Genomic DNA, 19635 nt, shown 5'->3' on the forward strand with positions numbered 1-19635 from the left:
CCAAGGCCTTGGGTAGCCAAACATGATTTGCTATTTTGCATAGGTTTTGATGACTCGACGAAAACGCTGCAGATATTAGCAAATAGCAAAGAGCATCGTGGAAAAAGAAAACTTTCAAGAAATAGGCAAACAAATAGGCAGTAAAACGTAATCCCACTAAAGTCCTGAAGCTCCTCCCCAAATCCCCAAACTAGCCAACGCATTTTCTGATGATTTACTTAAAAGTATTTGTAGCCAGGTCTTATGTAGTCATGGCAAATGCTTTTATATTAAAAAACAAACAAGAAAAGTATTTTAATCAATAATTTGTGTGGGCCGAAAGAGCATAAATAAAGGTTTAATTTAATTGAAATTTTGTTTCTCTATCGAAACCAATAAAAATGAATTTGAATAATATTTTTTCGTTATTAGAATGCAAATAAAAATTTAGTTTATTATTTATTTATTTTTAATTATGGAATCTAATGCTAGGGTTTAATTTAAAAAGGGATACAAATTAATTCAAAGAGCTTAAAATATTTCTATGACAAATAAGTGGTATACAAATGTATAAAAGTCTCGTGAGCGTCTGGCTTTTCATATATCTAGAAAAGATCCAATCATCATTCGATTGATCATTATATGTTCAACTAGCTTACCGGTATTCGAGCTGATGTAGACAATAGTCAAAACGAAACTGAGCCAGCCTTGAAAAGGTTTGAAGGGCTTCGAATATTAGCCACACCATCACTGGCTCTAACAAATGGTTTCCTTTCTCTTTTTGCCAAACTTTGGTAATGACCTGCGTTCAATATAAGTTGGCTTTAATTGAGCAACCATAGAAACTTTTACTTTTCACATAACGCTTAATGGTATTATACAAATGCTGTATTCAAAATTAATTGTAATATCTATGTTCCTTTCAAAGTAATCCCTGTCAGATAATATTTCTGCCAAAGCTTTTTCAAATTCAATTTTTTATGATTTCGCTCAGCTGTTCCTTCAACGCCGGCTTTACTCGTCCTCAGTGATGGCATGGCATCCTCATTTTATTGGCCACTTCAGTTTCGCGAGCAAGAAAATGTCACTGGGGACCTCGTTTGGGGAATAACGATTTCTGCGGCATCTTAAGTGTGTTTTGGTCAGAATTTAAACAGATATTTTATTCTCTTTCCGACAGCTGCCAGCTAAATGAGCGAACTTGGCATAAATGACGAACTTGAGTACAAAGATAAGATCATAAAAAAAAGACAAATACCGCACATTAGCCGAGGCAGTAAAAAATCTCATATAATCATAATTTTGAAAGAGATCTCGTATAACAGATTAGAAAATGATATCAATGAAAGTAAAACTAAATATTTTGTCGTAAGGATACACAATATAATAAATAATAAATATTTGTCTATAGTATATTTATACTCAACGCTCAAGTTCAAACCGACACCCCCAACACTTCCCCCATCAGTTCAAAATTCTTTGGCCTTATTTCAATTGGTGTTCAATAGATTTTGTTTATTGCATTTCAGTTTTGAGTTTCGTATATTTATTATATAATTAAATTTATGCTTCTTCATGAATTATTGAGAGAACAGTTTTGTTTTTGTTTTCGCATTTGCATTATAGTTCAAATAGTATACAATTCACTTAACTATACAATTAAAAATCAGTTTTGAAATTCCTTGAGAGGAGAACCAAATGCGTAACAATATTATAGTAAATAAGAGCTAAACAATGTTTATAATATGTATGTATGTATATGTATATGTGTGTGTGTATATATGTATTCGTATTTATATTAATTTTAAGTTGCTTATGAATGCTTTTTCCATTGTAAAAACTTAACAAATGTTTTGCAAACTTTATCCGTTTATTTTTTTATTTTATGAAATGTTTTTTATTTTTCTTCATTTATTTTATTTGGTATTTATTGCAAAGCGCTAGCGTCTTCTTCTTCTCCATCATCATCATCATTTGTTTAGCTTAGAAATTATTGTTAGTATTATGTATAGATACAATAGCTACGTTTGTATGTTAGTATGTATAATGCTTGCTGAGAGATATTCAAAATGTACAAGAGGCTTTTTATTTACCTAATGATATTCAATAGAAACACATCTTTAGCTATCTTTATATATATATATGTGTGTGTGTTTTTGTGTGTGTGGGTGTATGTGTACTCTGCTCTGAGCTCTGACCCCCGCCTTCAATGACGCCCCTATTTCTAAGAAATTTGCAAGTGTTTGAGTAGGCGAAACAAGTTAAAAGAGGCGTTTGCTTAAAACACAACTTTGCGAAAGAAAAACATTTGAATATTTGAAAATGTAAATCGTTTTACGCCAAAACTTCCACAGCCCGTGATTTTCCATGTCAATTTACCGGGTACGCCACCGCCAGGTTAAATAAAGAACAAAAAAATGTAATTAAAGTTCAAGCGTTGCTCGCCTGATGCGTATTCCTTGATGATGATGAACGCACAGCCAGCCGGAAATTTTCATTTGTTTTTCTAAAGTTTTCTAAAGTTTCGCACAATGTTTTCTTTTTTTTTTCGCTTCTTTCTTAGACGTTAAAGCCTGGCAAAAACCGTTAGATGTGAGCACTTATTAGCTGGAAAGTTAACGCTCGCCTTTAACAAGCGAATCGGACAAGCGCGCGAATGCTCCAATGAATTTTAAGCAGTTGCCATAATATGCGGAAAGTTTTTCATTCCATAGAAATTTTATAGATCACGCATACGCCCCGAACCACACGCAACAGAGGCTCGGCGGGGTTTTCCAATTAGGTAATTATGTAGCTTTTAAGCGGGGCAATGAAAGCACAGCACGAACTTTAGCTGAGTTACTCAAGTGACTTTGCCTTCAGTGTAGTTTGCTGGGAAAATATGAAAAGCTTAATTAACTGTTTAATAAGCTTTTCAAATGGACTTTCATGCAGTTGGGCAAAGATCTTTGAATATGGAGAAGTTTGAGGATACAACGGAAACTTTAAGACCAGCCTAATGAGTTTTAAGCAAATATTTGGACAACTTGGAATACTGGAAAAGTTAAATTAATCATATTTATATTTTGGGGATATATTCGGGGTCTATGGAAACATGAGAGAAGCTTTAATGATAAGCTATAACTACTTCAGTTACTTTCTTGCAGTATATCAAATACTTTGGAACGCAAAATACATGAAAAGCTCTAAGAGCTGACACATGATTTTCACAACATAAGAGCAGGATCAAAATTAGTGTAATTTTAGGCACGAACTTTGTTTCTTTTAAAATATATTTGAAAAAAGGTGTCACAACTGTTTGCTGAGATTGAGAAATTTGTTGATTTCATTGGTAAAGCGTTTTGAGTCTTGAAAATAAAGCCAGACAGATCTATTTAAAAATTTGTTTGCATAAAAAAATTTCTGTATTTCTATTGCTGATCCTAACCAATCGTTAAAATCGTTAGCTACACAGTATATACAACTTTGGCTATTTCTAACATAAGACCTATCTATATAGGTGTATAAAAAGAAGTGGATCGATAAAACAATTTAAATATAATACTAAAAACCTTCATGGTTAAAAACGTCGCTTTGGATTCGTGTCGTCTCCAAAATGCCAAGCAGTGCCGAATGCATTATTAATTGTAATAATACTTATATAGCTACAGTAATATGTATGTCATGATATGGGAGTGTTGTTCGCGTGATAATAGATTGATAATTACTCATAAGTAGGCATATACGTATGCGAAGGTTACAATAGGTTATAGGCTAGGTATTGCTTGATGGGACTTGAGAGGTGTGGGCGGCTGCTTAGAGGAACGCCTTCTTGCTGGCCTCCAGGGTGGTGGTGCTGGTGGTGGTGGTGGTGCCGGTAGCGGTGCTATCCTTGCCGATGCTGGCGGTGGTCGACACCGCTATGCTGGGCACCGCTGGCAGTGTTCCAGATGCTGCAGCAGCCGCTGCTCCGGCCGCTGTGGCCGTTATGTTCGCAGCCAATGTCACTGGGATTGTGGGCGCCATGGGGGGCGTGGCAGCCAATTGGGTTGGAAAACGTGGCTGAAACGTGGGCTTACCCATGGCCAGTGCCGGATTCAAGTCTAGCATGGTGCGTGGACTCATCGCAACGATGCTGGCGCCCAGGGGACCTGTGAAGAGTTGAGCAACTGTTTGGTTTAGGCGCAGTTAAACGTGAACAGAATGTAGAGTATGTAGAGTAGGGAGACAGCGATAGACAGATAGAAAGATAAACAGTTGAAAGAGAGAAAGAGAAAGAAAGAAAGAGAGGAGAGAAAGAGAGAGAGAGAGAGAGAGAAAAAAGCAATTATATTAATAGTTGTTATAAATATTGTTAAATAAATCCAATCTCAATTTACTTAAGTCGAAATCGAGGATAGACGCAACGCTATTCGGTGTTCTTTAATACAGGGTGCACTTGATATACTACACGTTACAGGGTGTTTGTGGTGGCTGGGATACAAAACGGCATTCGATGCACACACAACACTTAATGCACTCACAACATACAACACACAACACGCAACACGCACAGACAACTTAAATTAAATTAACAACTAATCTAGGGTTAATGACGCGTCGGAGGTTGAGACCCCGCACGGGCAAACATGCAGCATGCAATCGAACTACTTGAGGGTTGCTTTCGCATGTGTTGGGCAAACTTTTTTGTTCGTATCATCGCTGGATGTTAAGAGGTGTGAAGGTTCGGAATCGGTAATCGGTTTTGCGGTTTGGCGGTTATTCAGTTCAAGGAAGTTATCTACAAACTAGTTAGTTTTAGAAATGTTCTTGTAGGAGTTGCTGGCAGCGCCTAAGCTACATAGATAGGATGTTTGCTATAGGATTAGAATAGAGTACTAGGTACATAGAGATTTGTATGCTATTTAGAATATGGTAAACCAACACACCCGCCCAGCTTGATCCGTGTGGCATTTTTGTCTGAGCCTGAGAGAGAGCATGAGAGATGAGCGTTTTGCGATACAGATAGCGATAACGATAACGATTACGATTGCGATTGCGATTTCATTTGATTTTCTTTTTCAATTTTCAATTATATTTTGATTTCTATTCTTTTGATTTTGAGTTGAGTTTTGCTTTTTTTTGTGCTTTCATTTGAACTGTGTTTTCTGTTTCGGTACTTTTTTGAATACAAATTACAAAATATGAACTGGTTTCGTTTTATATATATTTTTTAGTCGAAACTGAAGGCCATATCTGAAATACAAAAGTTCAAGATAATACAAATATGTTTGACTATAAAAAATATCAATACGTATATAGGGCTAAGTATATATAATATATTGAACGCCTGTTTGGCGTTTCGAACAACAATGAAATATATTTGTATATGTATATATTTATATAAAAAATACACACACGCAGACACACATATAGATAGTAAGAGAGAGAGAGAGAGGAGAGAGAGATAGGGATACTTGTTGAATAGATATTTATATGTATGCATATAGTGTAGATACTTTTGAACGAACGAACGAACGAACGAGCCAGAACTGATGAACAACACGTATATCAATATATCAATTAATATTCAATATGTAATAGGCATATATATATTGAGAGAGAGATAGAGAGAGAGTGAGGTAAACACGTAGAAAATTACATATTGTTGTCATATATAGAGCATATATGTATATACGACTATATAGCAAGTTGTAGAAGTTATAGCAGTAGAGTAGTAGCAGTAGCAGTAGGAGCAGCAGTAGTAGTAGAGTACCAGACGCCACCGGCTGTATCATATAGAGGAGATCCTTGGTGGGAGGCCAACGTACCACGATTCGTATCTCAATCCAGCGGTTCCATTCTGATATCATGTGCATTGTTTTTTTTTTTTATATATATACTTTGTGATAATTTAGATATTCATTCTCAATGATGTGATCGACAGTAGCTTCAAAGATATGGTCCATTGTTCAGTACACAATTGCTCTTTGCATTTGAAAATTTCATTGGAGTTTTCTCGGGGTGGTTCAGAGTTCATGTTGTTGTTGCTGTTGTTGTCGTGTTCGTGATTCTATGCTTAAGGCTCAGAGCAGCCTGCTCTTTTTGCCATCACGTGGTTTGCCAATCATTGTTGTATATTCATCTAAGTATTTACATAAGATTTGTTTTGTTTTGGTTTGGTGTTTTGATTGGGTTTATTATTAAAAAACAAAATTAAAATTAAAATAAATTACATATTGAGAGCAAAACTTAGTTAAAAATTGTGATCGAAAAGGAATTTTGAATGATTATGATAAAAGGAGAGAAATTAACCCTTTAAAGCCAAAAACTGAAAGGGCGGATACTTTAATATATTGTACACAAATATTTTTTTGGGAATTTCCAGAAGGATTTTTTTTGTTTAACTTAAAGCGTTTCTTTGAAAAAAGCCATAAATGAGGCCGGTAGATGTATTTTTTGATGGAATAGGTGAATGTTGATTAGAGATCTGTTGAGCAATCGATAAGTATCGATATATATTTATAGCAAAGTAAGAACTCTTGGAATCTTTTCAAGCAATGTTTTGAGACTCTCTCGATATTTTAACAGATCTCCCATCAAAAACAGCTCTTGGAGCCCATGAGCAGCGTAAAAGGAAAGCCAAGCTTGTTCGAGATGATTTCAGTTGATGATCTTTCGATGTTGTGATTCGAGTAATGCATTCACATTTTAATTACATAGAGTACATATATACACGTACAACTGCCATATATATTGTATTGTAGTTTGCAAGTAGCTCAAGGAGCGCACCCCAAAAATAAAATCAAAACTTCATATATAACATATATATATAGATATATAACAATAGATGGGTCAAGGGGAGTATTAGTCAAACTTGTAGATCATTGGCTTTGTGCGCAAGCTGTTTTTGCAGAATTTTGAAAGTATACTTTTCGAATAGATATTGCCTAGTACGCTTGAGGAGGACGGCACAACAACTGCTAGGTGAGCCTCAAAGCAAAACGTTTGAGTACTTAGTGCAGCTGTGCAGGCGTTGAGCTTTCGTGAAGGTTAGGAGCTGTTTGCCTGTTTACTCAACACTGGCTTAAGGGACAGAGCGAGCGAGACAGAGGCGTACGTTGGGTGGTACCGGGGTGCTCCGGGTGTTGAAGCGCTCAGCTCGGTTGTTAAGCTGGTGTAGATTGGTGCTGCTGAATGGCATTCGTTGCGCGACGCAACCAAACACTCACCTGACTTGGGGCTGACCAGATCCTTGGTTTTATTGTTCATGCGACGGGGTCCAGTACCCCCGGAGCCCATGGGGCCGGAGTGTGGGCCAGAGCCTGGAGTGCCACAGCCACTGACGCCGCCTGGAGCGCCTAGGCGAGCGAGAGAGACAGAGAGAGAGAGAGGGAGAGAGAGCAATGGAATGTGAGTGGAATATGAAACCATTCCATTGATACTTACGCTCACCTGGCAGTCGGGCCTGTCGCGGCTGTTCGACGGGAAGCACTCGTCTACGCTTCTTTGGCAGTTTGGCTCGCGCCTGCGTATGCGAATAGTACATGGCGAAGTTGCTAACAATGACGGGCACTGGCAGTGCAATGGTTAGCACACCGGCCAGGGCGCAGAGGGCGCCGACAAACATGCCAATGTAGGTCTTGGGCGCCATGTCGCCGTACCCAACGGTAGTCATGGTGACCAGTGCCCACCACAGGCCCAGCGGTATGCTATTGAAGTCGTTGTGCGGATTGGGCTGTATGCGCTCGGCATAGTAGACGAGACTGGCAAAGATCACAATGCCCAGCACCAGGAAGAATACCAGAAGTGTTAGCTCCTTGGCGGAGGCGCGGAACGTCTGTATCAGGATCTTCAGGCCGGACGAATGGCGGGTCAGCTTGAACAGACGCATGATGCGTATGATCGAGAAGAACTCGAGTATGTCAGCGTTCTCCAGATGCGATGCGAATCGCTGAAGCACTAGATCAATATAAAAACTAAGCGTCGCTATATAATCTATGATGTTAACAGATGACTTTAAGAATTCACACTTGTTCGGCGACGAGATGAAGCGAACCTGCAAGTGGGATGGGAATAGAACAAATATAATGAGAATACGAGTTCAATTCCCAATTGATGCTATATATAATGTTCTTTCTGCCTATTCATTTAGTGCTTGAACTAGAAATATCTCTACAAATACAGATTTGACGTAAGAGATCTTCCGCTTTTAGCCTGCGTTGCACATCGAATTTATTGTATATACCCTCGACTCACCAATATCTCGAATGTAAACCAGGCATTGCAAACGCATTCTATGTAGAAGAAGGCAATGTGCGCATTGGTCATTGACTTGTCCAGGAACCAGGCGGCGCTGCCATTCGCCGTCTTCACTGTGACATTGTGCACGATGGGCACGCGCATATCCGGATGGGTTTTCAGACAGAAGGACAATATCGAAATGCATATGAAGAACACCGAGACGACGCCAATGGTCTGTGGAAGCAAGCAGGTGAGTTAAACTGATGAAGGTTTGGACTTTGCTATCGGCTGCTTACCTTGGCGGCATTTGAACTGTATGGCTCGTCGAATAGCGACCAAATGCGCGGCTTCATTTCCTGCCACCAGGAGATGGTGCCTTTGTAGTAATCCTCCTCGAAGCCAAATTTACGTGCCAATTCCTCTTCGGACGGTTTTTCCGTATCCAGATCTAAGCGATCGAGTACGGCTAGGGTTTCTTGTGTGTCACGATGCTGTGGAGCACGAATGGATAATAGTTACTCGATATTTTGTATTTAGGTTTGCCAGCTCACCTGTGTGTAGGTCATCCAGCAGCAGGGCTCCACCTGATTCGAGTCAAGACCCCAAAATTCCAATTCCTCCTCGAACAGCGGACCGCACACATCTGTGGGATAGTGCAGCTTGCCAGTTCTAGAAGGGAGATTATGGAATCAGCCATATATATATATGGTTATAGTTGGTAGCTGAATTCACCTGTAGTAGTTGAGCACTTGTGCGAATACACCCGGATGCCTGTCGAAGAAGTACTCGTTCAGTATGGGATCGTAGTTGGCCAGCGCCTCGGTCAGACGTGATAGACGCGTGGCTGGAATCTTCTTCAGTGTCGCCTTGTACGTTTCATGCCGAATGCCGCCCACATTGAGCACGACCCGATTCTCCGAATCCATGTTGATCAGATTCATGGCTGCATGCGCATAGTGATTCATATTTTTAGGTATATAAGTCATAGTCACAGTACGCTAACTGAATTGGGTAATGCGATCCGACAGATCTGTGATGTGTATATGTTGTCTTGTGTTGTGCTTGGGTCTAGGTTCTACGTTGGGTGTTGGGTGCTGTGGATGTTTGTGTTGGCCGCAAACCTGAATAGTGCTCGTATTCCTTGCCCACGATTATGCTATGATTATGCGTTGTCCGGTGCAGGCGCCTCAATTTCTTCTCCTTCCGCTCGCCTGCCGCTCACGCTCCCCCTCTCACTCTCGCTCTCGCTCAGTTGAATGTGCCCAGCGCTTTTGCACTTGAAATTTATCTAGACGTTAGCACCACGAACGCATTTTGGATGCTTTCGTGTGGCATTGAGGTACTCACTAGGTTGGATGCGGATCGGACAACATTGCGCTGAAAATAAGTTTGCAAACAAAATAATAATTACTTTAATTAAATAAATAATTATAAAAATATGAATATTATTTATTATTATCAGTATTATTATAAATATGTTAGAGAGTTCAGCTTTGGTTTATGGAGCAATGTATTTGAGTTTGCATTATTTAAATGCCATTAACATGAATACTTATTATGTACATGTATTCATAAAAGTTAATGTCTGTGAATCTTCTATGAATACAATTGGAGATATTGCATTATGAATGTATTAAATTGCCTTTTGGAGCTTTGGATATATATATTTACATATGAATAGCCCCCGTCTTAATTTAATCTCCATTTTACTTTAGCCCATATTCGACACATAAAGCCTACTCATGCAGCACTTAAAATTCGTTGGCATAAAGCTAAAGCTATGCCTCAGCTGGCAGCAGCTGAAAGTAATCTACGATAGGCCCCTTTGGCATAAATTAGGGGAAATTATGCGAGGGCAAATGTAATCAACAGCACATAATGCAATTCAAATTTAAACAGCCGAAAACTATGCCGGAAGACAGTAGCAAAGGAATTTGCCACACGATAACCTTCAGTCACAAGCTGCAAAGGTGGTCAAGGAAGTCCACCGTATTCAGCAGACATTGCCTTCCACCACTTCCAGTTCCGTCTGCCATTTCTTCAGATCAATGGTCTGTGGGAACAGCAGCAGACATCGACAGAGTTCAACATTCCAAATACTGCTTCGCTTATGTATTTAGTACATTAACCTGGCTGGTTCACGGACATTTTGCTAGCTCAACATTAAATGTTAAAAATATAATGAGTTGCTGTTAGAAGGCTGCTAATATTGAGTTTTGTTATAAAGTATAATATAGATAGAAAGATATGAGATTATATATATTGTAAATTTAATTAAATTAATAATATATATATAAAATATATATTTTTCATATATGAATTTAATATTGTGAAAATTGGCAACATTTTAATAAGTAATTAAATCCAACTTAATTATTTCAACTAATTTTAAAAATATTAAATTATATATGATTATAATCTAATAAAATTTTGCATTCCTCATGAAAAAACGCTTTGTTTAAAAACAAATAAGTATAAATTTATAAATTAATAGTCAACAAGTTCTTTAATAAAATAAATTGGTTTGCAATATCCACATCACAAAAAATTCCAATTAAAAAATCAATTTAGAATAAGAAACTGAAATTTCAGCTGCAATTTAGGTTTTTTTTATAAACACATATATATTTGTATATTCCATCATGTTTAGATCATCGCAAACAATTCTAAACCGACTGCAGCTATAGCCTTGATCTCTGGCCATGATATACACAAAGTGTGTCTTTAATCAATATTTGTGTAAACAAATCATTAGCATATTCATAATTTATATCAGCACAAATGAGTCGAACACTTTCGCACATCCTCCATTAGTTATTGGGAAAATTAAATGGTTTATCGAGCGATTTGTTATGAATAGGGGCATATCTCATCGCGACCTAGAACTACTATGCAATCGTGAACTCTCTCTCTGAATCTATGAGAATTCACAGAAAATCCATAACTGATTGATGCTTCCTATTTCCTGGCACGAACGGCTCTACAATATTACGAGTCCAGGTACATTTTCTTTTCCAAGGTATACACACACGCACACATATACAAGCGAAAGGAAAACAAAATCGAAAATGAAAATGAAAAAAAGAAATTCGGAAAAACACTCGCAATTATATTTGGTTCAATTGAAACGACCCATTAGCAGCTCGTGAAAAGCATCCCACCATTAAATGTTTTGGCTCTTCGAATGACTAAATTTAATCGAAGCTGGAGCGAAATATATAGTATCTATCTATATCTGGGAAAGAATATCATCGATAACGTCATTGTTTTTTGCGCCTTGAGGCCCAAAAAAGAAATGAAAAGAAAAAGAAAATCTCGCTGATTCGTGATTTGCACAAAAGCCAAATATTTGTTCTTAAACAATATTTAGTTTTAACGCTGCATTGTTTACCCGCACACACTTTCGCCCATTGTATTCACGAATACACTCAAGCCAGAAAAAGAAAAACACCCACATGAACTAGCAGCAACAGCCGTTCCATCGAAATGTCTGTCTCCCTATCTACCGCTAGCTCTAGCTCTTGCCCTGTCTGGCGCGTCAGTCGATTCTCGATTGTCGACAGTCGATTTTCAATGTTCAATTGTTTACTGACGGCTCTGACAGAGAGACGGACAGCCGGACAGCCGGACAGACCAGCAGGCGGACAAGCGGAGAGACGGGTAGACGGACGGCCAGGCGCAGTGAAAAACATGAGCTTTATAAACAAAACAAACAATCGAAACACACGCCGTGGACACCGCCACGCCAGCCCCCAAAGCCCCCAAAGCCAGTGGCGAGCAGTTGCCCAGGCTAAATATACATATATACAAATTTCATTTATGGTGTGTAGTTAGCAGGGTGTTCCAGTTGCGGTTGTAGTGCTCGGCAATTAATGCTAAACGATTATGCTGGGCGCACTCGCACTTGCCTACACACACACGCACACACTTCCATTACACAGTGCTGGCCAAACTGTGTTATTTAGTAGTCTTACTATTTACTATCAGGCAGACAGAGCTGCTGGCATATGGCAATACTCATTTATGTTTATTGAGCAGCAAATTAGTTAGTTGAATAGTGAACTTAGTGCATGTAAAACTAATTTATTAGGGGCAGTCCTACAACCTTATCATATATGTATACTATTATTATTATTATCTACATACATATATAAAATCATCTCTTTAAGTAGTGGCATTCCTTTGGCTACCAACTTTTCAAGTTACTCTTATTTCCTATGCATCAGCATATGAGTGTATAATGCATGTCAAACTGTTTGGCATCTCATTGTATGAAGTGCCGCATCACGCACGCATACATATGCCTGCATCAATTATTAATATTTATCACTTGACTTCGAGTCAATCAGCAGCACAATGCATGTCAAACTGTTGACAGCATTTATTATTGATGCGGTCATATCTACAAAGGACTTGTTGGTTCATCAGGGAAAACTTTTAAGATTAACTGCTGTGGTACATATGGCATTAAATATGGGAACAACACTGGCTGCACTCCTCTCTCTGGTTCTCTGAGGTATATCATATGTAATGCATGTCAAACTGTTGATGCAATCAACATACATATACATTGCTAATCATCTTGTTTGTCATTCAAAATTCTCATCAAGAATAGTAAAAGCCTTATAGTACATAGAAGTAAGCTACTCAATGCTTGCTAAACTGTTGACAGCTCAACATTAATATCTATTTGAACTCCATTCGATTGCCCTCTCTCTTCTACACTCTCACACACATTAAGCATAAATCCAAATACATATTCAAGTGCCTCACAACTGGAATGTCAAACTGTTTATTTTCGTTTTACACACACATACATAAAGTATATTCTCTATATATATAACAAGAGCTGTCATTAAAAATCCTATTAATAAGGGCCAATCATTTCCTTCAGCCAGCTTTGGCCAGCACGCATTTGCCCACATGCCGGAAGAAGAGCTGAGCTGGTGATTAGTGCTTGTCAAACTGACAGGCAGGTCTCAGAATTTAATACGATTTAATATTAATATCAGCATAAGAGCGCCAAGGCAGAGCCCCATTAAAAATGCTATTAATGAAGGTAACGCTTAACGCTCATGGCTCCGGCTATATTAGGGGCACTCATTTGCCAGAGGCCACAGTGAGAGAGACAGACTGAGAGAGAGACAGAGAGAGAGAAATAGAGCGTAGTCCCTGCTCCCGCTATACCATCATTTATTCACATTTAATGAGCATAGAAGAACTTCAAAAAGCTCGACGCGTACACATATTTAAAATGAGTTTTCTGTTTTTGTGGCGCTTGTTTGCCTTTTTATACCTAGCCCACAACACACACACACATACGTATACACACTGGTGCACGCACACAGCAAACACACCCACAGCCATATCCTGTTGTTGGCAGCACACGCACAGGGTTTTGGGGGCAGGCAGCAGGAATCGGGCGGAGTGGCGGGGCAGTAGGTCAGGAGTGCTGCAAGTTGTAGTAGTAAGTAGCGTGTAGTAAGTGCGGCGCTGCCTCTAAATGCTGCTGTTTTTCTTTCACTTCTCCTTTTTTTATTTCTACTCTCTTTTTTGTTGTGGTATGAAGTCGTTGCTGCCTTCAGTTAACTTGAAGTGTACACACACACACACATGCAGTGTTAAGCTGTTGGCTGTGTGTGTGTGTGTGTGTGTGTGGGAACAGGCGCACGCATCGATTTTTCCGTTTGGTGTAGCACGAAAATCTTCCTGATTGTTTTGCTGCCCGTTGACTTTAAAATGAACCGAATTTCTTGTGTTGTGCCCTCAGCCTGCCATAGATCAAACTTTACACAATTTCCACTAGCTGTCCGTATGTGTATATATACATAGAAGACACGCACGTACACGCACACACACACTCACACACACATTCACTCATATACTCCAACCATTTTCGTTGGCCGCTTCTCACCTATTTGCTGGACTTTTGGTTGTTGTGCGCGCTGCCAATAAACATAATCGCTGGAGTAGTTTGTCCGCGGCCACAGCTCTCGGTATCTTTGGGCGTGTGTGTATGAGTTTCTGTGACAAACCAAAAGGATTGCAACGAAGACGAAACAGAAACGCAACCAAAAACAACAAAAAGGGATAATAACTTAAAGCCTAGAACTACACTACACTTTTGTGCCGTTTAACGTGCCCCGTCTCGACGCTGCTGCTCGATTTGCTCGGCGCTCGACGTTTTCTTTCTAATTTACTTCTTTTCGCTTTTGGGCTCAGCGCGTTCCGAACGATCCGATGCGATTCAACAAACTAAAACCCGAAATGCAAATCTCATGGAATTTTACGGACTGCCTTCGGCATAGTCTCCGTGCTCTTTGGCCGTGCTACGGTGCATGCGCGCTGTGCCTCATCTCCGCTTCTCTTTTGCGCTGACATTCCACGTGGCTTTTGCCATTTGGCGGCACATGCAACGCTGCGTATACGTTTTTTTTCTCTCTTTTTTGTGCTCAAATCTTTCAAAATATTTAAGTGCGAAATTTCAAATTTGGCAAATTAATCGGCAATCTATATCTGATGATAATTTTACAGATGATATAAATTTTAAATGTTGTACCTGTCATATACGTAATTAATTAACTATAAATCTTAAGGAACTATAAATTTAAATGTATGCATAAAATACTCTAAAATTTCTTGTAAACAAAATTTAAATAAATAATTTAGAGTAAACTGTTTTTTATGCACACTGCGTATACGTAATTTATCTGCTAGGAAATAAATGTACATATGAAATATATGTCAGAAGTGTGTTTATCATTCTCAATTACTGATAAATATGAACATACATATGTATCGTTTTATTTAAAATTTAATTTATGAATGGCATTGTTTCACGCTGCGTATACGCGATTTGAAAGCTACAATTTTCATAAAGAATACAAATACATTGGATGTTTAATTTTTTTTCTGTTTTCTGCATTTCGTTATCGTATTTAAGGAAGGAAAAACTAATAGCAAACGTTTTTAGTAAGCAGCTAATTATTATTTCCAAACTGTATCGAAAAAAATTCTCTTATAATTATTCATATTCATTAACATTTCACTTTTTGGCAAGACTTAAGTACATTACATGGAAAATCTTTTTCATTCATATGTTGATACTTTCAGAGATTCAATGTGCCAAAAATAGCACTTCAATCTTGCATTTCTTTTATTCATCGCAGCTATTTTCAACCTGTTCAATTTAGCCATAAAAAGTGTTTAGATTCAGCAGCTGCTTTGCCTGAAGCAGACATGATAAAAGTGGACTGCAGTTCGATAATACATACAACCATAAAGAGAACGCATTATGAATACTGGTACTATTTATTTTATTTAAAATACATTTTTCACAGTTGCATCAAGTAAACAATTTTCGGGAACGTACAAAATGAAGTATAGAGCGAACTGTCCAAATTTGCATAAGAATATTCCGCATACAAATTGATGCAAGGAGGCACAAAAGATAATTTGCGTGGGCAACTGAGAAAAACAATTAAAATTTACTACAAAATGCAAATGCAATTGGCTAGGTGAGAAAATGTTCACAAAGGTGTGTGTGTGTGTGTATGTGTGTTAGCATATGTTTGTGTATATTTAATATATATGTTATTGAAGAGCGTCCACTGAGCACAGTCTGAAAAATTGAGTAAATAAACATATTTCCAACAGCTGTCTGCGTTTGTGGTTTGTTTGTAAGTCTAAAGCTATGCAATGCTCAGGCCTGCTGCTCCTCGCTGCCCGAGGCAGAGGTGTGCCAGACGTGGCCCATTTCGAGTGCCTGCAATTTCAGCATCTCCTTCTGGCTGTCCTTGGCCTGCAGCAGGAAAACGCTTTGCTGCAAGTGAATGGAAATTAGCCAAGAATATTTATATAGCTGAGAGGCAATCCTGGTACTCACTTTGACCTCCTTGGTGGTCAGCACATCCATTTTGTCATAGATGATGGCATGCAGACCCAATTCCTTGAGCAGCTTGATTGTGTCTTTGGAATTGTTGTCATCGCCCCAGCAGAAGAGCACCAGTCCACGCTCCTTTGCCAGATTTACCTAGAACGCCCGTTTTGGTAAAAGTCCAAAAAAGTCCAAAGCTGCTCGGTGGCAGATCATTTTACCTGGCTGGGATCACGCAATAAGTCCTCCGTATGTGCCACAATGCCTAACAGCTCCATGGCCACCGCATGCCACACGGCCGTCTCCATTGCATTGCCACGTGGATCCATATACTTCTGGTACTTGGTCGTATGGCCCAGGGTGAGGAACATGACCGGATAACGATTCTGTTTGTAGCGCAGCATCGTGCATATGTCCGGATCAAAGCAGCTAAACACGATACGTCTGCTGCCCGCCTTGCGCAGCACCACATCCAAAATGCAATCGATATAGAGATTACGATCGACGACATGCTCAAACTCCTCCTCCATGCGACCGTCCTGCAGGCGCTGCGACCATTTGATCTCTATATTAAAGCCGATGTGCTCATCCAGGGCTTCCAGCACATCGGCCAGCTGAGGAAACGGCTGATGCTCCAGCAGATCGTCATTGTGAAAGGAGCGCGTCTCACGGGACAGCCCCTCCGCCGTGTGATACACCTTCAGCTTCTTCAGCTGCTCCAGGGTCAGCTCACGCATGGGCAGTGACAGAAAGTCGTGCTCCTGCATGCTGCACTTGCTCTTCAGCGACACATAGATCATGAAGTCATGATAGACAACCGGCACGAGATCCTTGCTCAATTGCACATCAAACTCAACCATGTCTGCGCCATGCTCGGCAGCGTTCTTCAGCGAGGTGATTGTATTCTCTCTGATCACAGCGTCCATCGCCTGGAAAGATGATGAGTTGAGTAACTATAACTGTAAGAGTTGCTGATGAAATTATACTCAATTAACACTTCCAATGCAATGTGATGAACAAATATTATTAATGAGATTTATAAAGCAGAATTGCGTTAACTTCTCCCTACCTAGGTCAAAAATCTCAGTAATATGCTAAAATTACTGGAGGCTTGAAAATGCATTGATAATTTATAAACATTCTATACGTTTGCTCGCCTCGTTAGAAATTGAGGTGGCCAAACAATATTAAATAAGTTCAACAATAACATAAATTCTACACATCTAAAAGTATTCTCCCAAGTGCAAATTTCGATCATGTATGTATGTAATTCATAAACAAGACTGTCTCGAATTATATCGAATTATTAGGAATCCAATGTTTATGTAAATGAATTTTTGCTTTGTAAGCTGATTTGTGGAGTTAAGGGAATATTAAATATCATCTATGTAAACTTGAAGCTAAGCTATAATATTTTTCATTAAATGTTTATATTCATATTATTTTCTTGCTAAGAATCCAGTTCCAGACATATCTGTTTGTAAGTACTAGACATATCAATTGACCACCATAGAAAAAACTCGAACTTTTGACAGTTCTGTAGCCTTCATCATATATACAACTAATTCCCTGTCGTCAAAAGAGTTCACTTGGAACCTGTTCAACACTAATCTCAAAATTTCAATTTTGTTATCGGCAAACTGGTTTCTTGAATAATGTAATATGTTCAAAAGAGCTTAGGTTCATCATATTGTATCTAAGTATGGCTGTCTAACCTACTATAAAAAGAGCTCGTTTTTAAAAAATCTTTGTTTTGAAGTCAACATCAATGCCGTATACCTAAGAGCATGTCAGACCTACCTTAAAGCTGGTGCCCGATCCACGATGTCCCACATCCAGGCCGGTCCACTTATTGTTCCAGTAGCGTGTATAGCTCACGCGCATGTCCATGTGAGCGCTGTAGGACGAGGGCTTGACTATCAAATAGCCTAGTTTCATCATGCCCAGAGGCCGGTGGGTCTTGGCACAGGTAATAGGTAGCTCCAGATTGCCTTCGGAGCGCTTAAAAAGATTTGGTAGCACATAATGATAGCCCAGGTGATGCGGCGGGCCATCTTCCCTCTCCACCTTCGATTTGTAGCTATACAGATCCACCAGATAGGCCACATTGTCCAGATCGGCCACCGTCAGATGAAAGATGACCAAGTCTGTGGCACTGCACGCGGTGCCGAATTGCTCCTGGGTGCGCACCTCGCAGCTGTCGGCGCTGAGGGTGACCACCTCACTGAAGGCGAAGGCTGTGCTGTCGCCGCCATTCTCGCGCGTGTCATGTGTGTCGTTCGATAGCGAATCCTCGAGCGTGCTGACGGGCGCCATCTCGGCGCAGCCTGTGGTGGGGATGCGCAGATTCATGGGCGTCACTTTGACGTGCACCAGACGCCGCTTCATGCGCTGTTTCCAGGTGAACGGCGCATAGAAGAACTTCAGCTGCACCAGCGACTCTTTGGTTAGCCAGCCGCGATCCACTTTCTCCTGGCCATTGACACAGCCAAATGTTTCCTGGCACTCAGGCGGCTGCTCATCCAATTCCTTAATGCAACGCGGCTCCAGCTGCACTTCCCAGCGACGCACCAGCAGTTGCTCCGACGCGGCATCTACACCAAACACCACATAGCGATACTGAGTGTCACAGTGACGTGGTATATACACCTGAGCTGTCCAGACATGACCATCCTCATCCTCATCTTGCGATTCCTCGCGAGTCATTAACGCTGCTCCAGTATGCTTCCAATTGCCCAGTGCCTCGCAGCTGCCCACAATTCCGAGCTGCTCGTGGGCGGAAAGCCTCTCGTTCACCCTGACACGAAATGTCCACAGCCGATTAGTGCTAATGTCGCCGAAAATACGCTGCGCAGTGGGTACTGTCTCGGCCACTGGGCATACAGAAGGTGCGGCCATGGCATCCTCCTCGCAATCGTACGAAGGCTTCCAGCGCTCCATTGCCTAATAATTGATTGTCTCTTTGAAGCAAAAACAAAAAAAAACTTTCACCTCAGCAAATCTCGAAATTCTTGAATTTGGTTTATTCACCGAGGCTAGGACAGAGCAAAGTTCTTTAATGGCTGATGTTGTTGCTGTGGGTGTTGTTATTGTTGCTGTTGGCGACTTTAAAGTTCCAAGCACATTTCGACATTTGAGATATGCTCAAACAAAGAAGACGAAGCCCCCTGGTCCGATTGGCCGCTATAGAGCTACAAATTGTTTTTGTGTGTTTTATTGCTGCAATCAACGAGCAGCTGTTTTTCTTATATATTATGAACGCATGTCTGTCGGCCTCTGAGATATTGTGTGCTACGTATGTATGCTCCACTTTTCTATAATTATTGTATATGTGTATGTATCGAGTTTATCGCGAATTAACGTTGTTAGCACTCAAACTGAGACTGAAAGTTTGCAATGTATAAAATTGGAGCTGGTCGCAAGTAGTATTTGTTATGAAGGTTACCATTGAGACTTTCAGTGTGTTGACATCTAGCAGAGTCAGTGACGTCATCCGGTAAGAGAGTCAAATGATACTATCGTATCATCTTAAAATTGTATTTTTAAAGTCATGAACTTCATTTAACATTAAAACTGTT

At 39.8% G+C, this 19635-nt stretch overlaps 2 protein-coding genes across 13 annotated transcripts; both read right to left on the minus strand.

The window, feature by feature from the left end:
* Positions 1 to 1872: 1872 nt before the first annotated feature.
* Positions 1873 to 14449, minus strand: Shaw (potassium voltage-gated channel shaker cognate w). Of its 11 annotated transcripts, XM_030387598.2 has the most exons (10): positions 14096 to 14449; positions 9529 to 9558; positions 9303 to 9457; positions 8914 to 9124; positions 8733 to 8850; positions 8478 to 8672; positions 8197 to 8415; positions 7387 to 7996; positions 7170 to 7298; positions 1873 to 4127 (listed from the first exon to the last, which is right to left on the minus strand). In XM_030387598.2, exons 4-10 carry the CDS (start codon positions 9120 to 9122, stop codon positions 3775 to 3777), a joined length of 1833 nt encoding a protein of 610 aa, XP_030243458.1. In that variant the 5' UTR covers positions 9123 to 9124; positions 9303 to 9457; positions 9529 to 9558; positions 14096 to 14449; the 3' UTR covers positions 1873 to 3774. The 11 variants fall into 11 exon arrangements, with proteins under 11 accessions (XP_030243458.1, XP_089114534.1, XP_030243456.2 ...); XM_089258408.1 differs by having other exon boundaries at positions 1873 to 4109; positions 7393 to 7996; positions 9303 to 9558; XM_030387596.2 differs by having other exon boundaries at positions 1873 to 4109; positions 9303 to 9558.
* Positions 14450 to 15480: 1031 nt separating this feature from the next.
* On the minus strand, positions 15481 to 19500 carry LOC108649745 (glycerophosphocholine phosphodiesterase GPCPD1). Of its 2 annotated transcripts, XM_089258214.1 has the most exons (5): positions 19088 to 19500; positions 17858 to 19017; positions 16279 to 16986; positions 16067 to 16213; positions 15481 to 16003 (listed from the first exon to the last, which is right to left on the minus strand). In XM_089258214.1, the coding sequence occupies exons 2-5, from the start codon at positions 18995 to 18997 to the stop codon at positions 15884 to 15886; spliced, it is 2115 nt and encodes a 704-aa protein (XP_089114340.1). In that variant the 5' UTR covers positions 18998 to 19017; positions 19088 to 19500; the 3' UTR covers positions 15481 to 15883. The 2 variants fall into 2 exon arrangements, with proteins under 2 accessions (XP_089114340.1, XP_030243454.1); XM_030387594.2 differs by having other exon boundaries at positions 17858 to 19500.
* Between the last annotated feature and the right edge of the window lie 135 nt (positions 19501 to 19635).

Source organism: Drosophila navojoa, chromosome 3 (assembly GCF_054131105.1).
Source record: "Drosophila navojoa isolate 15081-1374.11 chromosome 3, UAZ_NAV_1.0, whole genome shotgun sequence".
NCBI classification, from domain to species: domain Eukaryota; kingdom Metazoa; phylum Arthropoda; class Insecta; order Diptera; family Drosophilidae; genus Drosophila; species Drosophila navojoa.

Coding starts and splice junctions, on each gene's coding strand:
- Shaw (XM_030387595.2), bottom strand. CDS start 9,167: ATGACTTATATACCTAAAAATATGAATCACTATGCGCATGCAGCCATG. Junction 8,673..8,732: donor GCTGGATGACCTACACACAG/GTGAGCTGGCAA, acceptor CGTGCTCCACAG/CATCGTGACACACAAGAAAC. Junction 7,299..7,386: donor GGCCCGACTGCCAGGTGAGC/GTAAGTATCAAT, acceptor TCGCTCGCCTAG/GCGCTCCAGGCGGCGTCAGT.
- LOC108649745 (XM_089258214.1), bottom strand. CDS start 18,997: ATGGAGCGCTGGAAGCCTTCGTACGATTGCGAGGAGGATGCCATGGCC. Junction 16,214..16,278: donor TATTGCGTGATCCCAGCCAG/GTAAAATGATCT, acceptor CGGGCGTTCTAG/GTAAATCTGGCAAAGGAGCG. Junction 16,004..16,066: donor TGACCACCAAGGAGGTCAAA/GTGAGTACCAGG, acceptor ATTCACTTGCAG/CAAAGCGTTTTCCTGCTGCA.